Source organism: Megalobrama amblycephala, linkage group LG13, assembly GCF_018812025.1.
Source record: "Megalobrama amblycephala isolate DHTTF-2021 linkage group LG13, ASM1881202v1, whole genome shotgun sequence".
NCBI classification, from domain to species: domain Eukaryota; kingdom Metazoa; phylum Chordata; class Actinopteri; order Cypriniformes; family Xenocyprididae; genus Megalobrama; species Megalobrama amblycephala.
The window spans coordinates 1,104,700-1,132,135 of record NC_063056.1 but is presented as its reverse complement, the minus strand read 5'-3'; the positions used below and the strand labels follow the sequence as shown (position 1 = coordinate 1,132,135).

At 38.1% G+C, this 27,436-nt stretch overlaps 3 protein-coding genes across 5 annotated transcripts in view; 2 read left to right on the top strand and 1 right to left on the bottom strand.

Annotated features, from left to right (window-relative positions):
- LOC125243300 (myelin basic protein-like) lies at positions 1-25,447 on the top strand. Of its 2 annotated transcripts, XR_007179009.1 has the most exons (8): positions 1-194; positions 3,609-3,657; positions 4,853-4,916; positions 15,109-15,575; positions 22,985-23,086; positions 23,184-23,210; positions 24,616-24,696; positions 24,776-25,447. XR_007179009.1 is itself a non-coding variant. In XM_048152825.1 (4 exons), the coding sequence occupies exons 2-4, from the start codon at positions 3,613-3,615 to the stop codon at positions 15,408-15,410; spliced, it is 411 nt and encodes a 136-aa protein (XP_048008782.1). In that variant the 5' UTR covers positions 1-194; positions 3,609-3,612; the 3' UTR covers positions 15,411-16,623. The 2 variants fall into 2 exon arrangements, 1 of the variants encoding a protein (XP_048008782.1); XM_048152825.1 differs by lacking the exons at positions 22,985-23,086; positions 23,184-23,210; positions 24,616-24,696; positions 24,776-25,447 and having other exon boundaries at positions 15,109-16,623.
- LOC125243301 (myelin basic protein-like) lies at positions 15,439-25,447 on the top strand. The gene is made up of 5 exons (XM_048152826.1): positions 15,439-15,575; positions 22,985-23,086; positions 23,184-23,210; positions 24,616-24,696; positions 24,776-25,447. The coding sequence occupies exons 1-5, from the start codon at positions 15,459-15,461 to the stop codon at positions 24,809-24,811; spliced, it is 363 nt and encodes a 120-aa protein (XP_048008783.1). The 5' UTR covers positions 15,439-15,458; the 3' UTR covers positions 24,812-25,447.
- An 807-nt stretch (positions 25,448-26,254) lies between these two features.
- Positions 26,255-27,436, bottom strand: part of LOC125243277 (zinc finger protein 236-like) — a 36,405-nt gene continuing 35,223 nt past the window's right edge. For both annotated transcript variants that reach the window (XM_048152791.1, XM_048152792.1), the window contains 2 exons: positions 27,210-27,407; positions 26,255-26,884 (listed from right to left, as the gene is read on the bottom strand). In XM_048152791.1, the coding sequence (XP_048008748.1) occupies positions 26,718-26,884; positions 27,210-27,407 (365 nt within the window). In that variant the 3' untranslated portion in view covers positions 26,255-26,717. The remainder of the gene's footprint in view (positions 26,885-27,209; positions 27,408-27,436) is intronic.

Sequence of the window (27,436 nt, the reverse complement as noted above, 5' to 3'; positions counted from 1 at the left end):
CCCGCTGAATAACACAGAGCTTCAGAGAAGCAGGAAGTGCTGGTGGATCATCATCCGAACCACATGCTGCTGAAACACACAAACACAGCCCACAACATTTTATTTTGCGCCGATGAGGATTTTTTGATGAACTGCTGAGGCGAGCAGCCGAAACTTGCAATCTACACATCGCGTGGACGCGTCTGGGCAAACAAGTACGTGTGTGTATATGTGTGTGTGTATGTGTGTGTGTTTGTGTGTGCGCGCGTCAAATCACGACATCTTATTTGCCTTTGCTCGAGTCCAGCTGTATCAGAGCTCAGTGTGTTCCTCGCTGGTCAGATGGTGTAGTTCTGTCTGTCAGGACTGGACTCCTGTATTAACCCGTCAGGTTTGGTCAGTCCAGGTGTGATGCTGTCGTTCACTGTGTTTCTGTCGCTGTTACTCGACACATTGTCACAGCGCGACGTTCACGAGTTTCTGTTTCTCCGTGTCGCCAGAGGCCCGATTTGAGGCAGAAATATCTAGGTGATGTCACTGTTCATTTGCATAAACTATATGCAGGAGAAACCCGTGCTTCACATGCTGAAAGTAATGTTTTTACTATAGTTTAGTGTTGACAGATACTAACAGGAAGGCTTTTCCCCATCGAGTGCCCTCGAGCTGTGTTCAACCTGCGAACAGCTGCAGAACTTAAAATATGAAAAGCTTCAAGGCTTTTACAGACTTCTAATGATTTATAATCATCGGATACTGCTGAAGACACATTAGTCGAGGTTAAGGTGAATACACGACTGTGAACTGTCAGTTTCCGCGTTTTGGTTCTTGTTCAGATGGAAACTAATGTGGGCGAACGGGCTGCAGTCGATGTGTTGGGAAACTACAGGCGCTGTCTGCACTCGATAGTGGTCGAGGGGACGTGTCTGTCTGTCTCACCTGCCGACTCGTTTAGTAGATGGGGAGTCGACTCCAAAGAGTCGAGTAGTGCGGGAGTCGACTCCAGCACATGAATCGACTCGAGAAAACATCATATTTTTTATCTTGCTTCACAAAAACATAACAGCCAATCAAGTCTGCATACACACCTGCGTGCCATCTGTATGGTTTCATTTAAGTTTTATTACAGTACTAAATATTAATTTGATTTGCCATGGTTATCCTTATTTTGTGTTCATAATCAATAAATCATAATTTAAAAAACAAGAACACATTAATAAGTATGTTTCTAGATATTATTTGTAGTGAACTCACCTGACCAGTGAGCTTTTACAGGAGATGACGCGATTAAACCATTAAAAAATACATTTAAAACTTCGACCAAGGCTGTTTCTCCTGACTTTTCCCTCTTTAAAATTAAGTATTGTCATCAACATAGTAATCGATGGTGATGTTCATCATTTCAAGGTAATGTCCCTAAACTGGACTCATTTGTACAGTCACACTAAAGCTGTTTCAGGTGTAAAACCTGTCAGTGTGTGAAACTGATGGAAATCGTGTGTTATTGTTGCCGACCCTGTTTTGAAATGGAGTCGATTCCGGGAGTTGATTCCATCGACTCCTACGGTGGGAGTCGACTCCGAAAAACCCGGAATCGAACACCTCATTTTAGTGAAATGTCGCCCTCTTCTGTCGGTGGTCCGTCACACACGCTCCCGAATAAAAACATTGATAACACACACAAATTAATGTCACATCATTAACGATTAACATTAAACTTTGTAATATATTTTTATATTGTAATACTTTCACATTGAATCTCCAGTGATTGTAGAAACAACATGAAGATGGTATATTGTAAATATTCAATTAATGGCATTATGAATGACACCAGTGCTGATACTGATGATGTCTGTATTAAATGGAGAAATTGAGTCATTTTAGCCATGCAACATGAATTGAAAGTCATCATTTTTAACATTTAAAAAGCATTTAACTTGAGTGAACTTAAAACAATCTTCACATAATAAAGGTCACGAATGTGTTTCAGTAATATAGTGATGTCAGTATCAGATCTCTCTGTTTGATTGACAGCTGTCAGTCAGTTTATCCCCACTAAGTTTAATTTTCATAATAAGGAAATGACTAGTTAAAGTGTGTTTGGTCGAGTTAATTTAGTGTTTGTGTTGGTTCTCTCTTCATCTCAGACGGCGTTATTGACCAACAGCTGGATCATTTCCTTTCAGGTGTTAGTTTTTCACAAACGGTGATGATGCATCATTAATAAGGGCAGTATGAAGTAAACTCGCGTGATTTATGGTGGTGACGGGGGCACGGCACATTCCTCGTGTGTTTGTAATGTTCTTACATGCTTTTACACGCACACTCCTCTCAGACCTGCTGTGGGGAAACTCTGCGTCTGTAATGATGGATGCATCTCCAGAATGTGTTAATACTGATAACCATGATGAGTTTAATCATAATATGCATTTAGTTGAAGATCTGATGATATTCAATATAAAAATGTGTAAAAAAACAACTTGTCCTCCTGCCAGACGGTCCAGAGGCGCCTGAGGAGATTGATACGTGTGTTTTTGTAGCTCACGCTGTTCTCACATCAGGCAGCGTTTGAGAAGGAAAACACCTCACCAAACTGATTTCAGACAGACTTCTGAGGCAGCGTATCGCTTTAGTGATCTACAGCTAAATAAAGAGAGCTTTGGTGGAAACTGAGTGAATATTTAATTTCTACAGTTGTAATTTCTCACTAGAATTGACATCAGAAGTGGGAAACGTTAGTCAAAAACACACTTTTACACACAATCTCACCAGAAACCACAACTTTTAGATGCCATCTTTAACAGAATGGAAGCACAGGATTGTGGGATATCAAAGGACACATCAGATGAACTCGATCAGATGAAGGAATCTCTGGAGACAGGAAGTGAAGCTAACATTGGATTCCGAAGGGCTTTAATCAGATGTAGTTTGATTATATCAGGGTTATTACTGTTAACTAAAACCAAAACTATTAACAACACTTCTGTTCACTGAAATAAAATGAAATATAAATATTAGTTGAAAAACCTAAAGTAATTGAGAACTAGAAACGTGGCGTCGGCAATAGACTGAAATAAGTGCAAGTTGAAGAACTAAAGTTTATTAACTGGAAATTAAAAACAAAAATAAATTAAACCTAAATACAAAAATTAGGTGACAAAATGAGGAAAAACTTAAACTAAAATTTATAAAAAACATAAAAATGAAAGCGAATTCAAAATATCACAGGTTTTGTCTGGTCAGGAAAAAGCTGGAAAAGTCATGAACATTTAAAATAGCAATTTCCAGGCCTGGAAAAGTTTTGGAAAAATAAATAAACCCAGAAAGTTTTGGAAAGTCCTGGAAGTTTGGTTGAACGATCTCTTCAGTCGCGGCTGTCAAGTTCTCTGTGCAGGAGCAGCTCGTGCTTATAGTTATTAAAACAAATAACAAGCAGACAAACAGCCATTTATTATAGTTAAGATATGCTGATGAATCTGAACATGGATTCTTATTGTAATTTTACATACATTAGCTCATGATTACTCAAAAGTCATGGATATTTATTGGTAAAACGTTATGAAATATTAATGAATCTGTAATAACAGTGGATTGTGTGTGTAATAAAAGCTCTTTCTCTCTCTGTGTTTCAGGAGCATGGGCCAGCATCTTGGAAAACGTGAACCACTTTCTGTTTCCAAGGTATGTCTGTCTGTTTTTTTATCTGTCAAAAACAGGCCATATTAGCAGTATGTTTATAGTTATTTGTATTATTGCATTTTTCTATTAAAGTCTTTAGCGAATCATAGGATTGCTCAGATTAAATGGGGTGCCTTGCGTTATGTTACAGTAACTTAACCAGCATCCTGAGGAAAGAGTAAGTACAGCACTTGTGTTATCATTTCTGCATGTTAGAGTCGATAACTGACAGACAGAATCACAGTGAACATCCACGCTGATTCATGCCCTGTGAAGACATAAGCATTTCAGAAAGAATCGGCCATTTACAGCGTTAACGACACACGCTTTGAGCTGTGGGTCAGTGAATGTGACAGATCAGGAGTGATGTTTGTTTCTCATCATCACATCACATGATCCATCAGTACACGATGAGAACCTTAAAGAGACAGTTCTCCCATCAAAGAACACGCTCTGCTTCTGAACAAACATCATTCCAGTAAATTAATGACAGGCGTTTTTGAAACAAAAGAGCATGATGAATATCACTAATTAAAAAATCCATTGCATTAACAGCGCTGTGACCAACTGAAATCATCGTTTCATTATTGAAAATTCAATAATCCATATTCACCTTCCAGACTGAAATATTTAATATTATATAATATTCCATTTTATTTTGCTTAAAAAAAAAAAAAAAACTTCCACAAATCTAGAGCGGCGATGTGCTGTTAGTCTCCTCACCAGCAGGTGGTGCTGTCCTGGTCATACTGGAGCACAGCTGATGCACCACACATGCTGCAGTTGTTCATGTGTTTCACATTTATATATTGCATGATTAAGTTACATTAAAATATAAATATGTTCAGTGTTTTTATCCTAATTTTACATTTCAAGAAGACGTTCTTACAGTAATGTGATTTCAGACCCACAGTTAACACTCGTCTGATGTGTGTTAAGTTAAACACAATCTCATGCAGCGTTTGGATTATACTCTGATTATCTCTTATTAATCTGCATCATTATTGAATATATTTTCTCATTTGAGTTCAGAAAGCTGCTGAAGGAAAAGGAAACATGACTTTTCCACTTTTGTTTTTTAGGTTTTGCTAATACATTGTTATTTCTGAGAAAATAATCATTGATTATTTGTTTTATTGAGTTTTATATTAGCAGTATTTGGTTGTAAATGTAAAATGTTGTATTTGTGTTTTTGAAGGGATCCTCCACAGTATCTGATCACATGTCAGCCGCCTCGCCGGAGGCTCAAGATGAGGTGTTTGGTAAGAACAGTTTTATTCATTATGTGCTTCATGTTTGCTGTGTATTGCCTGATTCTCCCGTCACTGTCCTGCTGCTTGAGATCCTGACAGAGGCTCACGGACTCTAACAGATATGATCATTATATCACTGCAGTCTTATTTACAGGGTCCTTAAATGGTATAAGAAAAGTCTTCGTTATCATTTCAAGAGGTCTTAACTTTGGTGACAGAAGAACAGCTTCTGAACTATTGATTAGATGCTTGAGAATATTCAGTAGTGTTCGATAGTATCTAATCATCAGGTTGTGCACACATACAATGTGAGAATGCTGTGAAAAACTTTACAAAATGGTTAATTTGTGCAGATTACAGACTCATTAAATCTGATATCTTTCCGTCTGGAACTGCTAATCATTGAGAATTGTGACTCCTGAAATTCCTTAAAATGAAAGCATACAGTGACCAGCCTGTGATGAATGATAAAAAAACATAAAGTACAATAATTTAAAAATTTCTATTCCATATGACTTGTGCACTATATTGCACATTTTCTGAAGCCATATGATAACTGTATAGTATATATACTCTAGTGTTCAAAGGTTTGAAATTAGATTTAATAATGTTTCTGAAAGAAGTCTCTTCTGCTCAAAAATACAGTAAAAATGTGAAATATTATTACAATTTTAAAATAGTTGTTTTCTATGTGAATATATAGTAAAGTGTAATTTATTCCTGTGATCAAAGCTGAATTTTCAGCATCATTACTCCAGTCTTCAGTGTCACATGATCCTTCAGAAATCATTTTTTAAATAAATTAATAGTTTTATTCAGCAAAGATGCATTAAATTGATCAAAAGTGACAGTAAAGATTTCTAGTAATAATCAATAATAATCATAAATGTTTCTTGAGCATCAAATCATTATATCAGAATGATTTCTGAAGGATCATGTGACACTGAAGACTGGAGTAATGATGCTGAAAATTCAGCTTTGATCACAGGAATAAATTACACTTTACTATATATTCACATAGAAAACAGCTGATTTACATTGGAATAATATTTCACTGTTTTTACTGTATTTTTGAGCAGAAGAGACTTCTTTCAGAAACATTATTAAATCTTATTTCATGCCTTTGAACACTAGAGTATATACACTATAGAAAACAGTTGTTTTAAATTCTAATAATATTTAAGTGTTTTTACTGTATTTTTGATCAAATAAACGCAGCCTTAGTGAGCAGAAGAGTTTCATTAACATTAAAATCTTACTTTTGAACGGTAGTGTAGGAACAGACAGCAGTAAAGTTTGTTAATATTAACGTTCATAGGGAATCTTCACATGTTGTGTTCACAAGGTTCATAACAACTGAAAAATTGTGTCATATGAGCTGCTCAATCTCTGAAACCTTTATGAAAGTTTGCCTATGAGATCCAACTCCTGTAAAGCAAACCAATATAGTTGCAGTGATGTTTAGGTGATGCGGTAATGAGAAGCGTGGGGTACAGTAACAATGGCCGCTGTGTTTGTGTTTTGAGCGAGTCAGCAGTCGACGCAGTGTTTCTGCTGCAGGGTTAAGGTTGTTGGAGCGAACACCAGCTGGCACCGGCTTCTGCGTCCATATTCAAGAGCTGATATTGTTGAGAAATCTCCCCGTCACTGCCTCACTGTTCACGGCCTCAACGTCACCGCAGCGCTTCTCACTGTGAAACTATTAACAGCATTTCTGTTCAGTGAAATAAAGCTGGAATGAAATAAAATATAAGTGTCACATGAAAATGAGAAATGTTGCCTTGGCGATACACTGAAAAAAAGATTAAAATGAAGCACTAGAAGTATTAACTGGAAATAAATAGATAAAACTAAAACATATAAATAATATAAATTAAATAAAACCTACATGACAAAAAAAAACAAAAAACTATCAAATATATAAATCTAGAACTAAAATAACACTGCTCTAACTATTTTAAACAGCATTTATTTTGTTTGATAATTAAGCATGCAGTTTTGTTATAAGATTACATTAATTGACAGAAACTACATTTGTTATACTACAGGAATCAGGAATATTTGTGAGTAAAGTGCGAAAAACTAAAACATGATGATGGAAGAAATTTACATTTCAGCACCTACAATATGCACAATATGTAAGATGATTTGATTAAAATATCCAAAAACCACTAGAACAATGTTATATATTTTGTTGACTTGTGTACTTACATTATCCCAAATGTTTCCAAGAATGTATAAATCCAGAGAAATAAGCCATTTTAACCAGGACACAGACCGTCAATGACATCATACCCGCGTTATCCTCGATTTTCGGTTTTATGTTGTAGAAACCATGGAAACACCAAAGACTCTTTAATATATGATGTGTTTTATTAGACAGGTGAGCAACTGTTTGGATACATTCATCGACAGAAAACTAATCATGTTATATAGCTCAACACAGCAAGTCTTATTGTTTAAATCTCGTTTTCTTGATTTACCGCGGTTACCATGTTTTACCATGTCTAATATCGATCTAGCTACTGCAGTGTGCAACAAGTGTCTCATAGTAGCCGCCGAGTGAACACAGAGCAGCATTATAACAACTTTCAACACTCAAATGTATCTAATATGATAAACAGTGCTGCGTTACCCCACATATGCTTGACCGGAAGAAGCAGAAGCGGCATAATAAAAGTCCCGCTGCTCTCGAGGCGTCTCACTCGTCTCTCATTAGCAATCGCTCCAGCTCCTCGTTCAGCTCCACATCACTCGTCCTGCTCTGCTTCATACTACAGTAACGTTAATAATCTCATCCATGAACATGATTTCTGCCTGAGTCCCATCCTGATTCTTTTCCACCGGCTGTGAGGTGAAGACAACACCTCCCATGATTCTGTGAGATCAAGGCGTCGTCAAGCTATGCCTTTGTTTTGAATAAGCAACCTCTAGTGGCGAAAATCTACATGGTGTGCGTTTAACTACAAATATAAATGTTGAAATAGTTTTAGTTTGTTAGTTGCCCTGGTGTTTAGTGTTCGTTTTAGAGCTGTCGCGATAACTGCAATGTTGTAATACTGACAGAGGAACACAAACAACCGCGATGTTCACATGCTTTTTTCCACAAGGCAATACCCTTCTTGTTTTACACTTCATGCATGTGTATTGAACATTAAACAAGTTAATAGGGATAACAAGAGTGAAGAATGTCATTTTTTTTTGCCATACCAATGAAATTGACTGACAACCTGTCTAAGAAGTGCAGAGAAGAGCAGTGCTGATACTGGTGAAATATCTGCAGTTTTAGAAACCCTCTCGTCCACTCAGAAAATGGTGATAGTAATGCATATTCATAAATTCCTTCACTGCGACAGATCTAGTACTGGTGACCAAAGGACTGATGTAACCATTGGTTGTGTCCGACAGTATCATTATACTGTTAACTGCAGAAATACTGTACATGAGCTGGATCAGACACAGATAAAGCTGTAATCAAACCATATAGAAACCCTCAGCAATGAGTTCTCACTGTTTGAGACCATATATATACACTATATTACCAAAAGTATTGGGACACTCGTCCAAATCACTGAATTCAGGTGTTCAATCACTTCCATGGCCACAGGTGTATAAATCAAGCACCTAGGCACGCAGACTGCTTCTACAATCATTTGTGAAAGAATGGGGCGCTCTATAAGTCAACTGCAATAAGTCCATTTGTGAAATTTCCTCACTACTAAATATTCCACGGTCAGCTGTTAGTGGTATCATAACAAAGTGGAAGAAATTGGGAACAACAGCAACTCAGTCATGAAGTGGTAGACCATGTAAAATCACAGAGCGGGGTCACCGCATGCTGAGGCTCACAGTGCGCAGAAGTCACCAACTTTCTGCAGAGTCAATAGCTACAGACCTCCAAACTTCCTGTGGCCTTCAGATTAGCTCAAGAACAGTGTGTAGAGAGCTTCATGGAATGGGTTTCCATGGCCGAGCGGCTGCATCCAAGCCTTACATCACCAAGTGCAATGCAAAGTGTCGGATGCAGTGGAGTAAAGCAGCCGTCACTGGACTCTAGAGCAGTGGAGACGTGTTCTCTGGAGTGACCAATCACGCTTCTCTGTCTGGCAATCTGATGGACAAGTCTGGGTTTGGCGGCTCCAGGAGAACGGTACTCGCCTGACTGCATTGTGCCAAGTGTAAAGTTTGGTGGAGGGGGATTATGGTGCGGGGTTGTTTTTCAGGGGTTGGGCTTGAACCCTTAGTTCCAGTGAAAGGAACTCTTAATGCTTCAGCATACCAAGACATTTTGAACAATTTCATGCTCCCAACTTTGTGGGAACAGTTTGGGGATGATCCCTTCCTGTTCCAACATGACTGCGCACCAGTGCACAAAGCAAGGTCCATAAAGACATGGATGAGTGAGTTTGGTGTGGAGGAACTTGACTGGCCTGCACAGAGTCCTGACCTCAACCCGACAGAACACCTTTGGGATGAATTAGAGCGGAGACTGTGAGCCAGGCCTTCTCGCCAACATCACTGCCTGACCTCACAAATGCGCTTCTAGAAGAATGGTCAAAAATTCCCATAAACACACTCCTAAACCTTGTGGAAAGCCTTCCCTGAAGAGTTGAGGCTGTTATAGCTGCAAAGGGTGGCCAACTCCATATTAAACCCTACAGATTAAGAATGGGATGTTATGAAAGTTCATGTAAAGGCAGGAGTCCCAAAACTTTTGGCAATATAGTGTGTATATATAGATTCTTCCTGTTCTTCTGGATTTTATTCTCCCTAAAACAGGCTCCAGAAGTGTAGTCTAGTGTGACCACCGCTTAATGTCATTATATTCCGAGCACATCTCTGAGGAAACGGCCTCCGGTGAATTTCCATCAAACGCATGAGAGCGACACAGCTGAGCATTTAAAACAGGACCGGAAAGTGTTTTTATTATCTCTGTAGCCATCTATCATAATCACAGAATGAAAATAAAGGAAGCTTAAAGGCCAGTGTTAAAGAAAGTAGTCTCAGAAATTGTTTTGAAATTTGATTGTAATGTCTCTAGTTGCATTTTTTTGGCCAAGATTTGGTGGTTTATTACATTTTTGGCCTTTTTTTTAATGCATTCCTAAACGTTACAGCTGCAGGTTATATTTATGGTTGTTAGTTGTTTATAGCAGTGAGTGAGTGTTTTTCTTGGGCTGGCGTGTGGAGAGTGAGCTGGTGAATGCTGAAACAGACAAGGGCCTGTCTCTGGGGCCCGTGGGCGCCTCGGGTCCTCATGAATGCTGCCATAGAGGATCTGCTGCAGGGTGGGAGGCTGGACGCGGACCGCATGCCTGCAGCTCCTCTCAGAGACATGCTTCCCGTGCCTCAGTCCCACTGCTGCACATTGTGTGGGTCGAGCTGCAACCTCTCTCTGAAATCTGATCGTCTCAGAAGTGTCTTTCACATTTCACTTGACCAAAAACTGTAAACCATTTACAATACAGCCTATATATATATATATATATATATATATATATATATATATATATATATATATATATGTATGACTCAATTTCCTCAAAAGAAGAGAAATTAAGATTTTAGAGGAAAACATTCCAGGATTTTTCTGTCTAATGCAAGTGAATGGTGCAAAATGTTGACCAAGGTGAACATTTGTAGTTAAAATTCAGTTGCTTTAGTTGGAGAAAAATCCTGTAATGTTTTCCTTCAAAATCTTAATTTCTCATCGGCTGAGGAAGGAAAGGTATTTACATCCTGGATGGCCTTGAGCTGATTAAATAATCAGGGAATTTTCATTTTTGGGTGAACTATTCCTCGAAGCTTCTCATATCATACAGTTGTATAACAGAGAATTCTGTCCAATTCGAATGGGTCAAATGAGCTGCGCTGTGTTCATCACTGGATAGAGCAGATGATTTCGCTGATTTTGCCTGTTTACCGACCCATTTAAGCCCTGGTGCTTCATTCTAACCAGCATGTAACTTTGTTGAAGTTCAACTGAAACACAGGGCTATATAAACAGGGCTAGAACAAAGGAAAGTCAACTAGACATTTGTGAAACTAATACAGTAACCAATGAAACTGAAACTAAACAGAACGGGAAACAGGAACTAAAGGGAACGGAACAGAATGTCAAAATAAGGGCCCACAGAACACAACATAAACCTGACCGTAAGCTTGTTGGGCTAGTGTTAGTTCCAGTCCTCGAATCTGACTGGACGAGAGGCTTTCTGAGACGGCAGATATTTCACTTCTCTGCGCATCTAGACAGGTGGTCGGTCAGCGCAGTTACATTATTACATTGTCTTTGAGCGAGTACATTCAAAAACGCTCATTCATTCATTCATTTATTAAAATCTACAGAGCCTACAAATATTGTTTTGTGTACAAATCACAAAAAAATTGCATTCTTCACTCTTCAATCATTATTAACTTGTTTTACAGTTCATGCATGTGCACTGAATTTTAAATAAGAAGGGTTTAGCCTTATGAAAAAAGAAAACATGAACATCGCGGTTGCTTGCGTTCCTCTGCGTTTGGCCTGTCAGTATTGCGGTATTACAATATTGTGGTTATTACGACAGCTCTGATTACACTTTCACTGAGACATGAGCCGACACTGCATGTCAGTGATCTGAAGGCAGCAGTGAGGCCGACAATGTGTTCGCAGCAAGAGTACAGTTCACAGTATAAAGCAAGAATAAACGAAGCCTCACCGGCGTAACTAATCCAAAAGAGCCTTCAGGGTGAAACAGACCCAGAAACTTTATCATAGACATCACTGATGGCACAGCAGATGAATAAAAAGGAAGGAAAACCCTATACAAATACAAAATTGCTTCAATCCAGACATTCAACATTTCATGCTATCCATGCTTGAAAACACAGAAACACTTTCTCTGATCTGGAAGAACAGTAATATTCAACTCAATTCAAGTGTATTTCTATAGCACTTTTCACAATACATATGTTTTCAGAGCAGCTTTATGGAAAATGCTTGATTCAAACATAAAGTGATAAAGCAGTGATATACAGCTATAGCTATAGATATATATAGATATAACTGTATAAGGTTATGAGATGCATTATATGAATGCTTGGTTAAAGATATGTCTTTAATCTAAACTGGGAGAGTGAGCCCCCGGATATCATCATCAGGAAGGCTGTTCCAGAGTTTAGGAGTCAAATGTGAAATCACTCTCCCTCTGTTGGTTGATTTAGATATCCTAGGTACAACCAGAAGCCCAGAGGTTTGTGCGTTAAGCTTGGTCAAGGGAAGTTTATATAGACAGACCCTTGGCCCCCACAAAGTCTACTCATATGTACACTTCACTCGGGTACTTCAGTCCATATACCACAATGCAACACGCCTGTGACATCACAGCAAATCTCAGTTAGTTTACTTCCACCCCACACAGCTCTAGTGTATGAAGGCTTCAGTAAAGAAAGATGAATGTTTTGGAATGAACCATCCAGAGTTCAGATCTGAATCCTATAGAAGAGGCCGAGCACAGGAGACGTCCTCACAACATAACAGATCAGGGCTGGATTTCCCGATAACGTTGTCTCTTAGCTCACTACAATGACTCTAAAGGTATACCTTAACTGAAGATAAACCTTTTCTAGGCATGTTCCCCGAACTATACCTTAGAATCAACCTTTCTTAAGTGCGACGTTATCGGGTGCTGTCCTTGACGGTGCACGTCCAAGTGAATGTGTTTTGTTACGGGATGAGTTGGCACTGCAATTCAGAGCTCTCAGATTTACAAAATTTTCCCCGAAATACACAGAAGTATGTAGCTGGTGAACTGGGAGAAGAATAGAGTAAACTTTTTTGTTTCATAAACAACGTGTATCTGATATGAATAAAACACTTTGTCACATTATAGAATTGAAAGGGTTATTATTGCAGCTTTTATAGACATCAGTGTATGGAATTTGATTTTTAACAAACTATAAATGTCTTTTTTATATAGCCTAGTGCTTCATTCAAATGTGTATTTAAATGTCTAAAACCTAAAATAAACCTGATGTGGTTGAAAACACTGAATAGTTGTGATATATGACAAGCACGGAGCGCGTCTGTCTCTGGCTCATTTGAATTTAGCAGTGAATCTCTGCATTTTATTCTTTGCCATTTATCCTAATTGAACACTGGGTGTATTACAACTTCAGAATTATATTCGTATAGACTGTCAATAGTGATAAGATATAGCTAAGAGTGCTCCAGACTAACCTTACGAACGAATGACTTACAGAAGGTATACTTAACTAAGAGCGTTTCAGGAAACACGCATTAACGTTAAGGTACAGCTTAAGGAATAATTTAAGAACGACATAGAGTTAAGAAGGTTTTGGGAAATCCAGCCCTGGAACATTTTTTGTAAAGAAGAGAGGGAAAATATTCCCAAGTCAAGATGTGAACCGATAGACTCCTGTCCAAACAGAGTGCTGTACCGAAACCAAACGCTGCTTCAACTGAGTATCACTTCACTTGTGCACTGAAGCCGGGCACACATTTAACGACTAGCTAAAACTTTCTAAGACTGAGCTCAATACACAGCGATTGATTCCTGCGACTGAAGCAGATTTAAATACTTACACAAGAGATTTAAACACTGACTTGCAAGACTGTAATCGCCGACTGAACGCAGCTGACGCGTTTGAGCGCGATCAGTCATAAGTATCAATTTACATTCATAATTGGCCTCACAATCGTTAAGTGTGTGCGCGGCTTAAGTTACCACAAGATTTTATTTCCATCTTTTTCTCTGAAATGTGTCACTGTGGTTTTCAGTGGCATTGCATAGGTAAGTTTAATTTACATCACAAAAACCAGCTGTTTTAACAGGGGTGTGTATCCACTATTGCTTATAACATCGTCAAATGTAAACTAAATTACCACCCAACTCTAAACTGCTGAATCTAAACACTTAGACATGAACAAGATGGAACTCTATAAAGCTGATTTTAAAGAGAGTTTATTGTGAAAAGTGCATTACAAATAAATTGACATGACTTGACTAAAAGAGCAATGGTAACACTTTAGTTTAGGGTCTAATTCTCACTATTAACTAGTTGCATATTACTAGAATGCTAATTAGCACTTATAAAGCATATATTAATGCCTTATTCTGCATGATCATATTCTACATCCCATAATACTACCAAATACCTAAACTTAACAACTACATTACTAACTATTAATAAGCAGTAATTAGGAGTTTATTGAAGGAAAAGTCGTAGTTAATAGTGAGAATTGGACCCTAAACTAAAGACCACACTGAAAATCTAGGACTTTCCATTAAACTTGAAAATAAGCAAAGTGTTATAGGATTTTGAACAACATTTTAAATAAAGCTTTGGCCCACAATTGTGATTGTTTTTTAATGTCTAAGGACACTAATTAAATGTCAACACATTTGGGTAACACATTATTTTAGTGTCCACCTGCACCAACTGTATTAACAACAGTAAATTATGCATAATTACATGTAACTAACCCTAAACCAAACCATAACCCTATAGTAAGTGCATGCAGTTCATTAATATTACTCCATAATTACACTGTAACAAGGACACCTTAAAATAAAGTGTAACCCACTTTTGTTAAATAGAGAAGCTGGTTTCCACGAGATGCTCTGAAATTCAGTTTAATTTCCACTTTTAACTAAAAATCATGCCAATCTCATTTGCAATAAGACAAAGTAGAAGTTCTGGACCTGCCCTAATGAGTCATTCGGAGCAGCCACACCTTACATGATGGACTCGAGAAATGAGATGAGTTTCACTTTGCAGAGAATTCGCAGAATCCAGCCTGGGGAAGTTATTCCAGTCACACTGTTTCCTTTGTCCTTCTACAATAACTTTGTGATGAGACAAAGAAGCTCTGTGAGGAACACTGGAGTTCAGATTCTCTTGTGTTGTGTGGTACAGTCACGGCTTTGTCTCGCTTTCACCGGGTTCAAACCTGACGACCTCCCGAGGAAACGTGTGGATCTCCACGTCTGTTAAGTTTTTAACTCCGTGGAGAAAAACACGATCGTATAAGCTTCTCGTGGGCTCGTGTTTATTAAGAGGACGGTTTCTCAGGAAGAGAAAAGTGCTGGCAATGCAATGAGTTGTTCGTGTCACTCGTACAGCACTCGTTGGCTGTGTAGGTGATGACAATGATCTTACTGTCCAGCGTCGGATAACTCCCGATGTTTCTGTGCAGGAGAGGGGGAGGCGGACCTCAACCAGAACAATGGCTGCTCCAGCAAGAGTCCAGCGGTGACCGACTCCATGAACGCCGCAGTAGATCACAGCAGCTGGAAGCAGCCGAGCACGGCCGACCCCGACGCCTCGGAGCCCCGCCCACACTTGGTCCGCCTCTTTTCTCGAGATGCCCCGGGCCGCGAGGACAACACCTTCAAGGACCGCCCCTCGGAGTCGGACGAGCTGCAGACCATCCAGGAGCACGGCGGCAGCGGCGGCTCAGAGTGCGGCTCGGATTGTGCGGAGCAGGACCTCGAGTAGATCTCCTCCTCGCCTACTCTTCCTCACTCACCTCAGCAAACACTCGCTATGGCGTCCGCAAGCTCTTCCCAGTCAACCTTCAGGCTGGGCCGCAGCAAGAAGAGCCCTACCGTCATGGATCAGATCGGAAAGTTCTTCGGAGGGGATAAAAAGAAGAAGGGAAAGGTGAGGATTGAGCAGACTTCAACTTGTCCACATGAGCCTTTACTACTGTTCTGCTTGCTTGAGTTTATCTTGACCTGCAGTTATTGTTCGATTAGCACCAGTAAACCAATTGCTTTTTCTTTTTTAATTGACTTTCGACGTGTATCTTAAAGTGTATCGCGCGCACCAAACCTGCTGTATATCCAGTATTGAATTAAGCTGCAGTTTGGTATGTTATGGGATTTTACTGTGATTCAGGGATTCGACATACAGCGTGAGAATTATGTTTATAAACGTGAGCTTTTATAAGATTTTCAGATGCCTGTACAGAACAAAATCTAGTGTTTTTACAGCTCTTCACTGATAGCAAATGACACGAGTGAAAAGTTCAGCAAATCTCGTACAGTACACGTGGGATCTCTTTTCATACAGTATATGCGACTGACTGGTGAATATCACGTGTTTTAGAATCCAGTCATCTTGTAAGGAAGCGCCTCAGGGTTTTTCACGGTACGGATGGAGGCTTGGTTTCTAAAATGTATTTGCAATGTTTTGAAAATTGATTATCTTTAATATTATTGCGTGTGTAATTATGCAATTTCTAGAGCCTTACATTTTAAGACAAAAAAGAGGGAGCTGAATATTTTTTCCTTCTAAAACATATTTCCTTCTAAGATATTTAATTGAAATTAGACCTCTGTGATGTGTTGTGACCTTATTTTTAAAGTGCCAAATGATGGTTAAAGCTGATGTAACAGAATTACTGACATTGATCACAGCTCATGTGTTTGTGGAGCGAGACTGAGATTGTGATGGTTCCAGCTGTGTAATAGTTTGTCTGTTGATGTCTCAAACACGCCTCAGGGGAGCTCGTCTCGTCTCTCTCTGTGTAACAGTGTGATCTTTAAGTGTTAATGCCGCACTATTAACCCCTACGGAGTGTGTTTCGTTTGTAACAAGAGCTTGTGTAACCTACCTATTCCCCAACAACCCTGACACTGTTCCCTCGCCTGATCCTGTCTTGAGCTTTTTCACATTTGCTTGATTAAAATGAATCTAACAACATGAACACTGGCTTTTTTGTTTGTTTGTTTGTTTGTGTAGCTCAGATTAAGGCTACCATCACATTTTGCTCTTGGTAAAACATTGAATCTGCTGTGATTGATCTCATTCAATGCACTTTTTGCTGCTGTCCCAATGAAAAATTCCCAAACTAAAGTGTCTTTTTCCCAAAACACCTCGATTCAGAGCAGCTTTACTGCTTCATGTTTTAACATAGAGGTTTTAACATATACACTGAATATAAGTGATGATATCACCATAATTGAATAATCTAAAATTACAGAATATCATTAATAAAATCGAATATTGCTGAAAATTATGATTAATTAAAAGAAGTCTGCATTTTTTAGCTGTGTTTTGAGATTTGAAACAGTAGCTGTTCTATCCAAATTTTATTTATTTATTTTTAATTTGGGCAAAAGAAAATCACCTTTTCTATTTATTCTTGAGCAAATACAAAAATATTGAGATGCATGTGGCTTATCGTCAATATTTGGAAAGATCTCAAGTTTTAGGTGTGTCGCCCAGCCCTAGAATAAATGATCCTCTAAATGTCGATCTGTGAGGCAGATATATCAGATCCACAGCGTTTCAGTAATGAAGCGGAAGAAGCTTCCATCGTTTTCACCCTAAAGATCCAGTTTTGACATTATGAGGTCAAAAACTGTTAAAACCCATGATTTAATCATTCACATTAAGATCTATAACCTGCATTTACAACATACAGTAGATGAGGTGAATTTTCACTTCCTGCAGACTTGAAGTGTTAATGAAAATATGATCAGTTGTGGAGAAATCTGATGGTATTGTTCTGACAGGAAACTGCTAATGCGTATGAAGACAGAACACAGGTGTGAACTTGATCCCCTGATAATAAACCGCTACGGAAATGAAAAACAACACTGAAGGTTCAGTTTCTTCTTCACAAGCAGTTTTTCATTTTCACTGGGGTTCAAAAGTCCAAAAGTGACGTCTGAAGGGGATTTTTGTTGTTTAATAACCCTACAGGTTCCATTAAACCATCAAAATAAGAGGAAAATATTTTAAATATGAGGGAAGAACAAAACACTAAACTTGGTTAAGTTGTTTATATGACAAAATTATTTGTCAAAAAAAGTCAAACTACAGCTCCAGGTTTTTTTTTACTATGCAAAAAATGCACACAAAAAACAAAAAGCTGACAGGAAAAAGCACACATTGACTACAACATAATCTGTTAATATTAATATTCTGTTAATAATTAATATTTCATTTGTTCTCTCTTGTTGACAAAAATGATGTGACACAATTTGTCATGATTCGTTATCACAAATAAAACAATTTACTCCCAGCACAACCACACAACATGACCACAACATCTTTAACACATCTTAATAATATTTTAATAAAGGTTGAAGATGTCACTTTCCAGTCTAATTTTTCAGCTTTTTGATGACATTGTATATTTATATCAACATTTACAGTGTATATTTGATCTGAAATGGTGTAAAAGGTGGTTTCTTCAGAGAAAGCATAATTATGAAATAATGGAGCCAGTTAGAATCAAAAATGTTTATTGCAAGAAGTAAAATACAAAAGCTGTGACTGGGGCGAGACCCTTTCAACAGGCGCACCTTTGTACCTTATTTATTTACCCCTAAACGTGTGTATTTGTATCTTAAAAGTACATATTAATACTTAGATGGTGTATATTAGTACCTTTTGAAATGGTACTGACCCAGTCACAGCTTTTGTTCCTCACTCACTCATGTTTTCTGAGTGTACAGTAAAAACAGTTACTAAATGCTTGACCTTTACTAACCAGCAGAACCACTAACAGCACATGATCTGTGGAAACCCTTCCTTCAGGAGCAGCATGTGGGTAAACACTCAACAGGGATTTCAGGATGTTGGTTTGTGGATCTGCTCTAATGCCTTAGTGAGGAAACAGAGCTGTAAGGATGTGTTGATGGATCAGTGTGAGGTACAATCCTTCATTAAACAGACAGAGATTCCCACATGTTGTTCCCAGCTTTTTAACCCTTAAACACACACCACCCTTTACTGACCTGAGACGTCACTCACTACCACACCAACCTTCCAAAGCAAAGTCGCTCCAGCTCCTGTTCTTCTCTATATCAGTGTCAGTGTTTCTGAAACGCCTCCATCTTGAGTTTTCTTCACAATATTCCTCATTTAAATAATTAATGCGCAGAATAAAGGGGCGGGGCCTGGCTGAGTTAGTTAGTAGTGTGTTGAAACTGGCGCTTATGGTAAGGGGCGGGACATTTCCCAAACACCAATCGCAACACACTGCTCCAGCCGACCAATCAGAGCACATTGTGCTTTTCAGAAGGAGGGGCTTCATAGAGACAGGAACTAAACCGAGCGTTACTGACAGACTGGGAAGAGAGGAGCTGCAGCAATGGAGAATATGAGGAGAATAATCAACATTCAATCTAGTAGAGCCCAAAAACAACTTTGAGAAAGGGTGTAATAGATCCTCTTTAAATGATTTGGGGGTTTTCTATGGCTTAAGTCTGAAGATGAGCGAGTAAGACAGGTCGGCACTAATATAAGTGTCGCCTTTCAATGTAATGAAGTACATCGGGTGTTTTGTGGAGTGTTTAACTGCATTGCATGAAAATGTAAAGGCCCGTTCACATAAAGACAAATATTCGGTATGAAAATTTGGTGTGATGACGTTATGAACTGTTAATGCGTCTGTTCAGACCATCAATGCACCAGATTGTTTTTAAGGAGACTCTTTTCTATCACACTGCAAAGAAAACTGGCCAACCAATAGGATTCACACATTTGGTCACATGCCCACAGCCAACGAATTTTCATGCTGAACATTCATGTTAGTTGTGACAAGGCCTTAAAGGGACACTCCACTGAAAAATAAAAAAACTTTCATAATTTACCCTCCTGTCGTCCCTTCACTGTCATCTGTGGAACACAAACAGATATTCTTACCAAAAACTCCATCTCTTTAAATCCATATAACGCAAAATAAATGGGACCCTCAAATCTGACACTTCAAAAACCACACAAAACGAACATGCTGGTAATCCATACGACCGCATTGCTTCTATTGGGAGCTTAAAATCTCCGTTTGTGTTCCACAAATGAAATAACGTCATGTTAGTCTGGGACGGCATGAGAGAAAGAGAGAAGTATCCCTTTAAGATGCTTTATAACAGTAGTAGTACAAAATGAATTGGCATACACATGTATAAATGTAGAATAACCAGTGTATTTCATCATATGAACATGTTGCACAAAATCTGACACCATAAAGATATCTACAGCACAGCGGGATATCAGGGATTTATTGTCAATAAATAGAATATCAAGTATCATTTGCTATCCTCAGTCCTCATTAGTTTGTAAACTTGAGTCTGTCCATGAACCAAAAGTAAGAGTAATTACCCCGAACTAAATGCTAGTTGGTAATACATGTTCTTAATTTTTAATTTCTGAACATTATTATTGCAAAATAGTTAGTTAATATCATGCTGCACTAGAAACACAGATCAGAGTGTTGAAGTTATTACAGTAAAAATGAAAGTTTAATGTCTGGCCAATAAAGGATAAGCTGTGTTCGTTTAGAGTTTAACGCAGACTATTAATATCTGACCATCAGTCACACCACCATGAAATCAAAATGGACAATTCTTATTTTTTATTTTATTTTTTATGGAAGATTGCAGTGTTTATTATGCAATGTTAGTATATATTATTAAGCAATAATTGATGACCAGTATCAGAACATGCATTCTTCCCTTCTATATATGCTATATTCACAGTACTCATAAAACAGCAGCTGGACGACCTGCTGTTTCTGGTGACATTTGGTACTTTTGTAATCATTAACTAACGAGGCGAAACACAACATTACACACTTTGATTTGACAGACAAATGTACAAGACTGTGAAATGAACAGATTTAATGAGGGAAAGAACTATAATCCCACAAAGCATTGTGAATCTACATTAAAAATGACAGAGAAATATAAAACTATTGATGTAAAGATGTTCATTATATACAGTTTAACCTCATGTTCTGTTGCGGGTCAGTTTGACCCGTTTGATTTTTGAGTTGTCAGAAATATCAGTTAAGTTTTTTGTTTTGTTTTTTTTTTTCTTGAAATTTTGTGACTTTTTCCCATTTAGGGTCATGAACACGCATGCAAAGCTTCAACACGCTGATGTGTTGTGAAATGATCATACAGAAATTCTATTTGTTCTTACTGTTCGTGGATCAGTTTGACCCATAAAGACAGCTGTTCAAAAACAACTACAGACCCAAAACACAAAACACTTTTCAACTCTAGTCCTGAAGTGTCTTTCTGAGTTTAACAACTTTTTATTTTCAAAGTTTGTGAAAATAAAAAATTGTTTTACCTGTTAATTGTCTGTCAAACTTTTTGAGCACAGACTTGAAAACGACTCTCTTACAGTGATTCTTACAGTGACGTGACGACAGTCAACATCTGACTTTGGCACAGGCCAATCATCGAGAACTCAGGAGATTCGAGCGTTCAACAGTCCCGCGGTATCAACACGACAAATGAAATTCAACTGAAGTGTGGCGCTTCTGATTTGGAGATCATCCTCTCAAAAGGACTGAATTAAATCATTTTATATGTATCCGTTTCAATAAATGAGTTCATATTCGTTCTTTATGCTTTATTTACCATCAGGAAACATTACTTAAACTTGGTATTTTAATGTGTCGAGAGCTCTTATCAGTCCGCTGCTTTATCACTACAGAAGAATCACGATCCTAACCTTTTCATCCACACTCAATCTCAGCTGGTCAGAGTGATTCATTTTTTTAAGAATCGTTAAAATACCAGAACACTGAGTTTATTAAAGCTTGGCTTCATTTCAATGAATAGTGCTCGTAAACGGCTGATGCGTCTGAACATTTCTCTCTTCTGCAGAACACAAAAGAAGATGTCTTGAAGAATGTTGGTAACCGAATATTTTCAGTTCCCTTTGACCTCCAAAATACACAATACCAACATTCTTCAAAATATCTTCTTTTGTGTTCTGCAGGTTTGGAAAGACACAAGCGTGAGTAAATGATGACACAGTTGTCTCTCTCTTTAAGGGTGTAAAGGCAAACACTTTCCTCTGGTTTCACAGACAAGGCTTGAGCTAGTCCAGAATAAAATGCATGTTTGAGCTGTTTTAACTGAGAGTAACTTGCTCTGATATATCTGGAAATATGTTAGTCAATGTTTTGTCTCAAGATGTTTTTTAAGGCATGTTTATAAAAGCTATTTGAATGTCTTAATTGAACTAAAGCCTAATCCTCACTTAATCTAAGCCCTGTCTGTGAAACCGGCCATAATGAGTTCAAATGGACAAAGAAACAAATGTGGCGATGCTGAAGTCTTCCATCTACTTCTTCTGTTTCTTACCTAAAGTTGTCTCAGCAGTATTAAACATAAATGCATGAACCTAAAAGTCAAGTATTTATGAATAATTAAATGTATTAAGATGAATGAATTCAGCTAGAAGTATTAGAATTAGCACTTTGGCGAAAGAGTGTGTCGAGTCTCCCGTTCTCATCCGCTTCCAGCTATTTTAACTGTTCGTTATGCTGATATTGAAAACTTGTTTGTCATATTATATTTAATTTATTATCTAATCATAAACCCACTAGTTTGTAGCACAAATTATGTTACCATTTACTGTATTTTGTAATTTATTCCTCCATTAGATTACCCATAGCGACTAATGAACCGGACGCATCGCACATGCACTGAAAAAAACGTACTTCTGCATATTACTGCGTGACTTGATGAATATAGGCCATGATGACATTGATTAGTAACCTTCATTGCATCCAGTCATAATTAATCTACACTGAAGCAGAGGATGAAGCGAGTCATTCAGACTGGAATCTGATACGATTTAGCAAGTGTGAACGGCAAAAAAACACATGAAATGCGAATTGTTTTCTAGCTACTTTCATATGTGGTTTGAAATCCTATTGTTGGATTTCTGGAAATCCATTTCACATGGTTAATGTGACTTTCTCATGCCACATAAAATGTAAACATGTCATATAGGAAACATGCAGAAAGTCGCTACAGAATCAAGATTGTGTTCTTGAGCTGGTCGAGCAGAAAATGACAGTAAAACAGACCGATGGAGACGACAGCACAGAATAAAGCTGCTGCCTTATAGAGTAGTCCAGCGGATACACATTACTGTCATGTTCAAATCAGATCTGAACAGTTGCGACACACAGTCAGTGTTCCAGATTTCAACCGGATACACAAATAATCGGATTTGGACTGACAGTGTGAACGTAGCCTGAGTCTGGCCTGGAGAATGCTGGGATGTTTAATGTGTTGTCCTCATCACAGGGATCTTTTCGAGGTGGTTTGTCCTCGTCCCCTCAGAGATCGAGCGCGTCCCCGCGGCGCCGTCCAGATGAGGGCGCTGTCATGCACTTCCTCAGAAACATCGTTCGTATCTCCTGTCTCCTAAAAATATTGAATGATAGATTTTTTTTTTTTTTATTGATTATTCTAATTGTAGTTTATCCCCCCCCACCCCAATTAGGTTTCTCCCTCTACCCCAAAATCTAAGGTGAGTCTCAGTCTTCTGAAGTCATTTCCTTATGAGAAATATCTGTTAACATGCTGACTAATAAGATTTGTAATCGTCATGCTTTGCCTTTGATTCATTACATGCAGCTGTTTCATGTGCCACATAAAGATTCACAATTTCCTCTCACTCAATTATACCCAACATACATATTGTATTTTATAATATTATTCAAGTAATCAGTACACTGTAAACCTCAATAAGTTGGCAAAACTCAAAAAAATTAAAGATTAAGTAAGCAGAACTGGCAGATTTCAATTTTTTACTCTTTTGTACAATTTAATTGCTCTTAACTTGAAAGTAAATTCATACATTAAACTTAAAATTATCATGTAATCTTAACTTATGTTGGCAACTATACTAACTATATGTCGGTGTGCTGCCCACAAGGCTATCAGCACCAGCATATTAAATTATATTTTTAGAAGTGGAAATTTAGCTATTCTTTGATGACATCAGCATAGCAATTGCTGAAAGAGTACATCAATATACAACAATTATGAAATAGCTGTTTTCAAACGAACAAATGAAGCTCATGCTCGCACATGATAACCAAAACATTAACAGAAACTCTTCTAAGGAGATAGCACTACTAAATCTACCACTTAACATTAATCTTGCACAAAAACATTATATAACACCTACATGTTAGCATCATGGCAAATGTAAATTTAAGTTTGTCTAAATGAAAAGAAAAAAGATAGTAAAACTCAAAACAATGAAACAATTCTAAAATGTGTCAGTTTCATGAACTCAAAAGAAGAAGAAAGTTCTAAATACTCATAAAAGTTAATTTGATTGAACTAATTTGTTTAATTTGAGTTTGCCCTACTCAATCCAATTAATTATTGAGCGTTAGGGTTTACCATGTACACTGCAAAAAATGCTGTTCTTACTTAGAGTTTTTCTCTTGTTTCTAGTCAAAATATCTTAAAGTTCTTAAATCAAGAAGCATTTTCTTGACAAGCAAAAAATATTTTCTTGTTTTCAGGAAAAATAAGTCAAAATTAAGTAAGTTTTTCCTTAAAACAAGCAAAATAATCTTATTTCAAACCAAGAATAAGATATATAATCTTGTTTTCAGTTTGGATTAAGATTATTTTGCTTACCCCATTGGCAGATTATTTAGCTTGTTTTAAGGAAAAACGTGCTTCATTTTGACTTATTTTTCCTGAAAACAAGAAAATATTTTTTGCTTGTCAAGAAAATGCTTCTTGATTTAAGAACTTTAAGATATTTTGACTAGAAACAAGACAAAAACTCTAAGTAAGAACAGCATTTTTTGCAGTGTAGCTCTGAATTGATCTGCCATGATTCACCCCGTCTCAAACTAACAAAATGATTCAGTATGAGGAGAGCCCTAATGAAGGAGACGCTTTATTAACAGAGAGAGCAGAAATCACAGAGCAGCAAAGGCCAGAAGGGACGTGGAGACAGTCAAAGCACCTTAACCCGCATCTTCAAACGGGTAACAGTCTTCTTCTTCCTCAGTAATGAACACGTGAGGTCGGCAGTCGACTCTAATGTGTGCGTTTTCTCTCTTTCAGGGAGGAAGCCAGACTGCTTCATCTGCCAAGCGTTGAAACCCCATCACTTCTTCCCGTTCAAAGATAGAGGAAAAGCATAAAAATGAATTCTTTTTATTTTTCTAATACAGTAACAATGACTTGAAGAGGCTTTTGCATTGATATGTTACAATACAATCTGTGTCTTCTGCATTACTCTGCTCTGTCCTGTCAGACTTGTATTGATGTAGTTGTGTAATCTTTGAGAGTTGAACGACACTAACTAGTGTGCTGGTCAGACACCGACACTGAGCACCTGCGGCGATGTTTGTCTTGTTGAACAGCTTTCGTCTCGTCTTTAGTCTTACACTGACCTCGACACGGCTCACTGTGAGAGGAGACAGTACTGTGTATTAGACCTCAGATGTGCTTTCTACAGTCTGCGTCCCATAATCCATTAAACATACTGTGCACGTGCCGAGATCCACAACAGATGCGTTTGGAGACTTGTGAAATGTTAGTTTGGATCTGCTGATTTCTAACTGTAACTGTACGACTGATTCTGTGCTCTTTATAGTTTGAGCCTTCATTTTCTGTTCATCAGGAAGCAATAGATACAAAAACAAATGGGGTCTTATTTAAACTAAAGAATATTTGATGTCTTATATGTTTGTTATAGCTAATTAATGGTGACCATTAAAAGTGCAAAACGTTTCTGTGCTTCTTTTATTTGCATATTTTAGCAAAGTCTGCTCTCTGGGTTTGCTGTTTTTAGTTCACTTTTCCATTTGATTGTCAGTTTCCAGGTTAAAGAACACCATTATGTACCTCACACTACAAGCTACACATGCAATTTTTATGTTATTTTATATTAACATGCTTTTTATTAAAATCAAGTCACATCAAATCTGGTTGAAGTTATCATGATTTTCACACTTCCACAGTATCTGTAAGAACGTTTTGTCTCTAAAGGGTGTTGCATATTCATAGTCACCTTCTTGTCGTACCATTAGTCAGTAACTGCTCGATAAACTGCAATGATGTGCTTGAAAAAAGTTTTCACTGACCAGCACTGCACTTCAAACCCAGTTAGCTTCAGGCAAGACATACACACACATATTCAGCCCACGCTTCAGGATCTCAAAACACAAAAGAGCCACTGCCTCCTGCTGACCCGTGAACAGCTGTGGCAGATTATAAAGCTTTTTGTTGATATATTGCACTCAACAATATTACTATGCATTAGTTGTTGTCATTAACTGGTTTCTGTGTCAGAAAATGCAGATCTCTGTGGTCTAAACACACAGGAGTTATCGTGATCTTCAGTTACTCAGTATCCATATATATGAAAATATCCAACAACTGTGGATTTTGATATATTTGCGTCAAGTTGTGTGTGTTCATTATGGTTTAGTCAAACTACTCCACAGTCACACTTCATCCATACACAAAACCCAGAAATTCATTTAAACAGATTAAAAGCACAGTTGCAGAAAAGCAAAAATAGAAAACTGATAAACATTTGAAAAAAACAAACAAAAAACCTAAATTTATTCTTAAATATTTTTGCATATTACAAAAAACGTTTGCCAAAACTCCCATTGAACTGATGTATCTGATATATCAGGGATTGTGGGACTCAAATAAGCAGCTCTAGTATATATACAGTCTTTGACATACTGACAATGGCAGAAAGTCCTGCTGTAGTTTCACCACAGATGAGGATACAAATGAAAACTAGATGCATTCAAATACACAATTACAATCTTTACTTTAGTAGAGACAAAAATGGCTCTAACATAAAATAACTGTAAAAAAATCAGTAAGTCTGAAAGTTTTCTAATGCAGCATGAAGTAAACGAAATCATGTACATTCACATAAATGCATGATTTGTATCAGTGTAAGTCACACTCGCTGGCAGGAGTAAAAAGATCGCAGTAATTGGCATTGCTAATGTCCGGTCCGGTGGATCTGAATGTGTGCTCATGGGAAGACTGTTGGGATGGGGCACTGCCAGCCTTCTGAAGACTCCTGCACCCCCTCCTCCAGATCCAGCCCTGACTGAGTCTCTTTGCCCTCCTGGGACGCCGCTTGCTGGGAGTCCGACTCAGAGTCGTGTTCCAGCACCACTTCTACTTCCTGTGGTTTCGCTGTCGAGGAATGAAACAGACATTTTACACCAAGTGCAAATCACCCGCCTCGTTGGCAGAGGCTATTTACACCAACCCCACTCTGACGGGCAGCAGAGAGACCCTAAAGTCAGCATTTTCCATTATTTATTTACCGAATTTGAAAAATGTAATTCAACATGATTAGTCATTTTGACAGATTGAAAAACAAGGATCAATCGAGTTACTCTTCTCATTAACCAAATATATATGCACACACACACACTACGACTCGACTGAAACAGTTTCTCCTGAACCCTTTAAACACCGAACACAAGCGGATGACCTGAAGTCGCTCCACACGTACCCATCAGTTTGCTGCAGGACGGCAGATAACCGTGAGATCTCTTCATGTGCAGCTTCATGTTGCTCTTTTGAGTGAAGCTAATAGTGCACACTTCGCATCTGTAGGGCTTCTCGCCCGTGTGTTTGACTCGGTGCACCTGCAGAGCGCTCTTCTGATTGAACGCTTTGTCACACAGCGGACACTTGAAGGGCCGCTCACCTGAAAACAAGCAGACATGCCAGTGAATC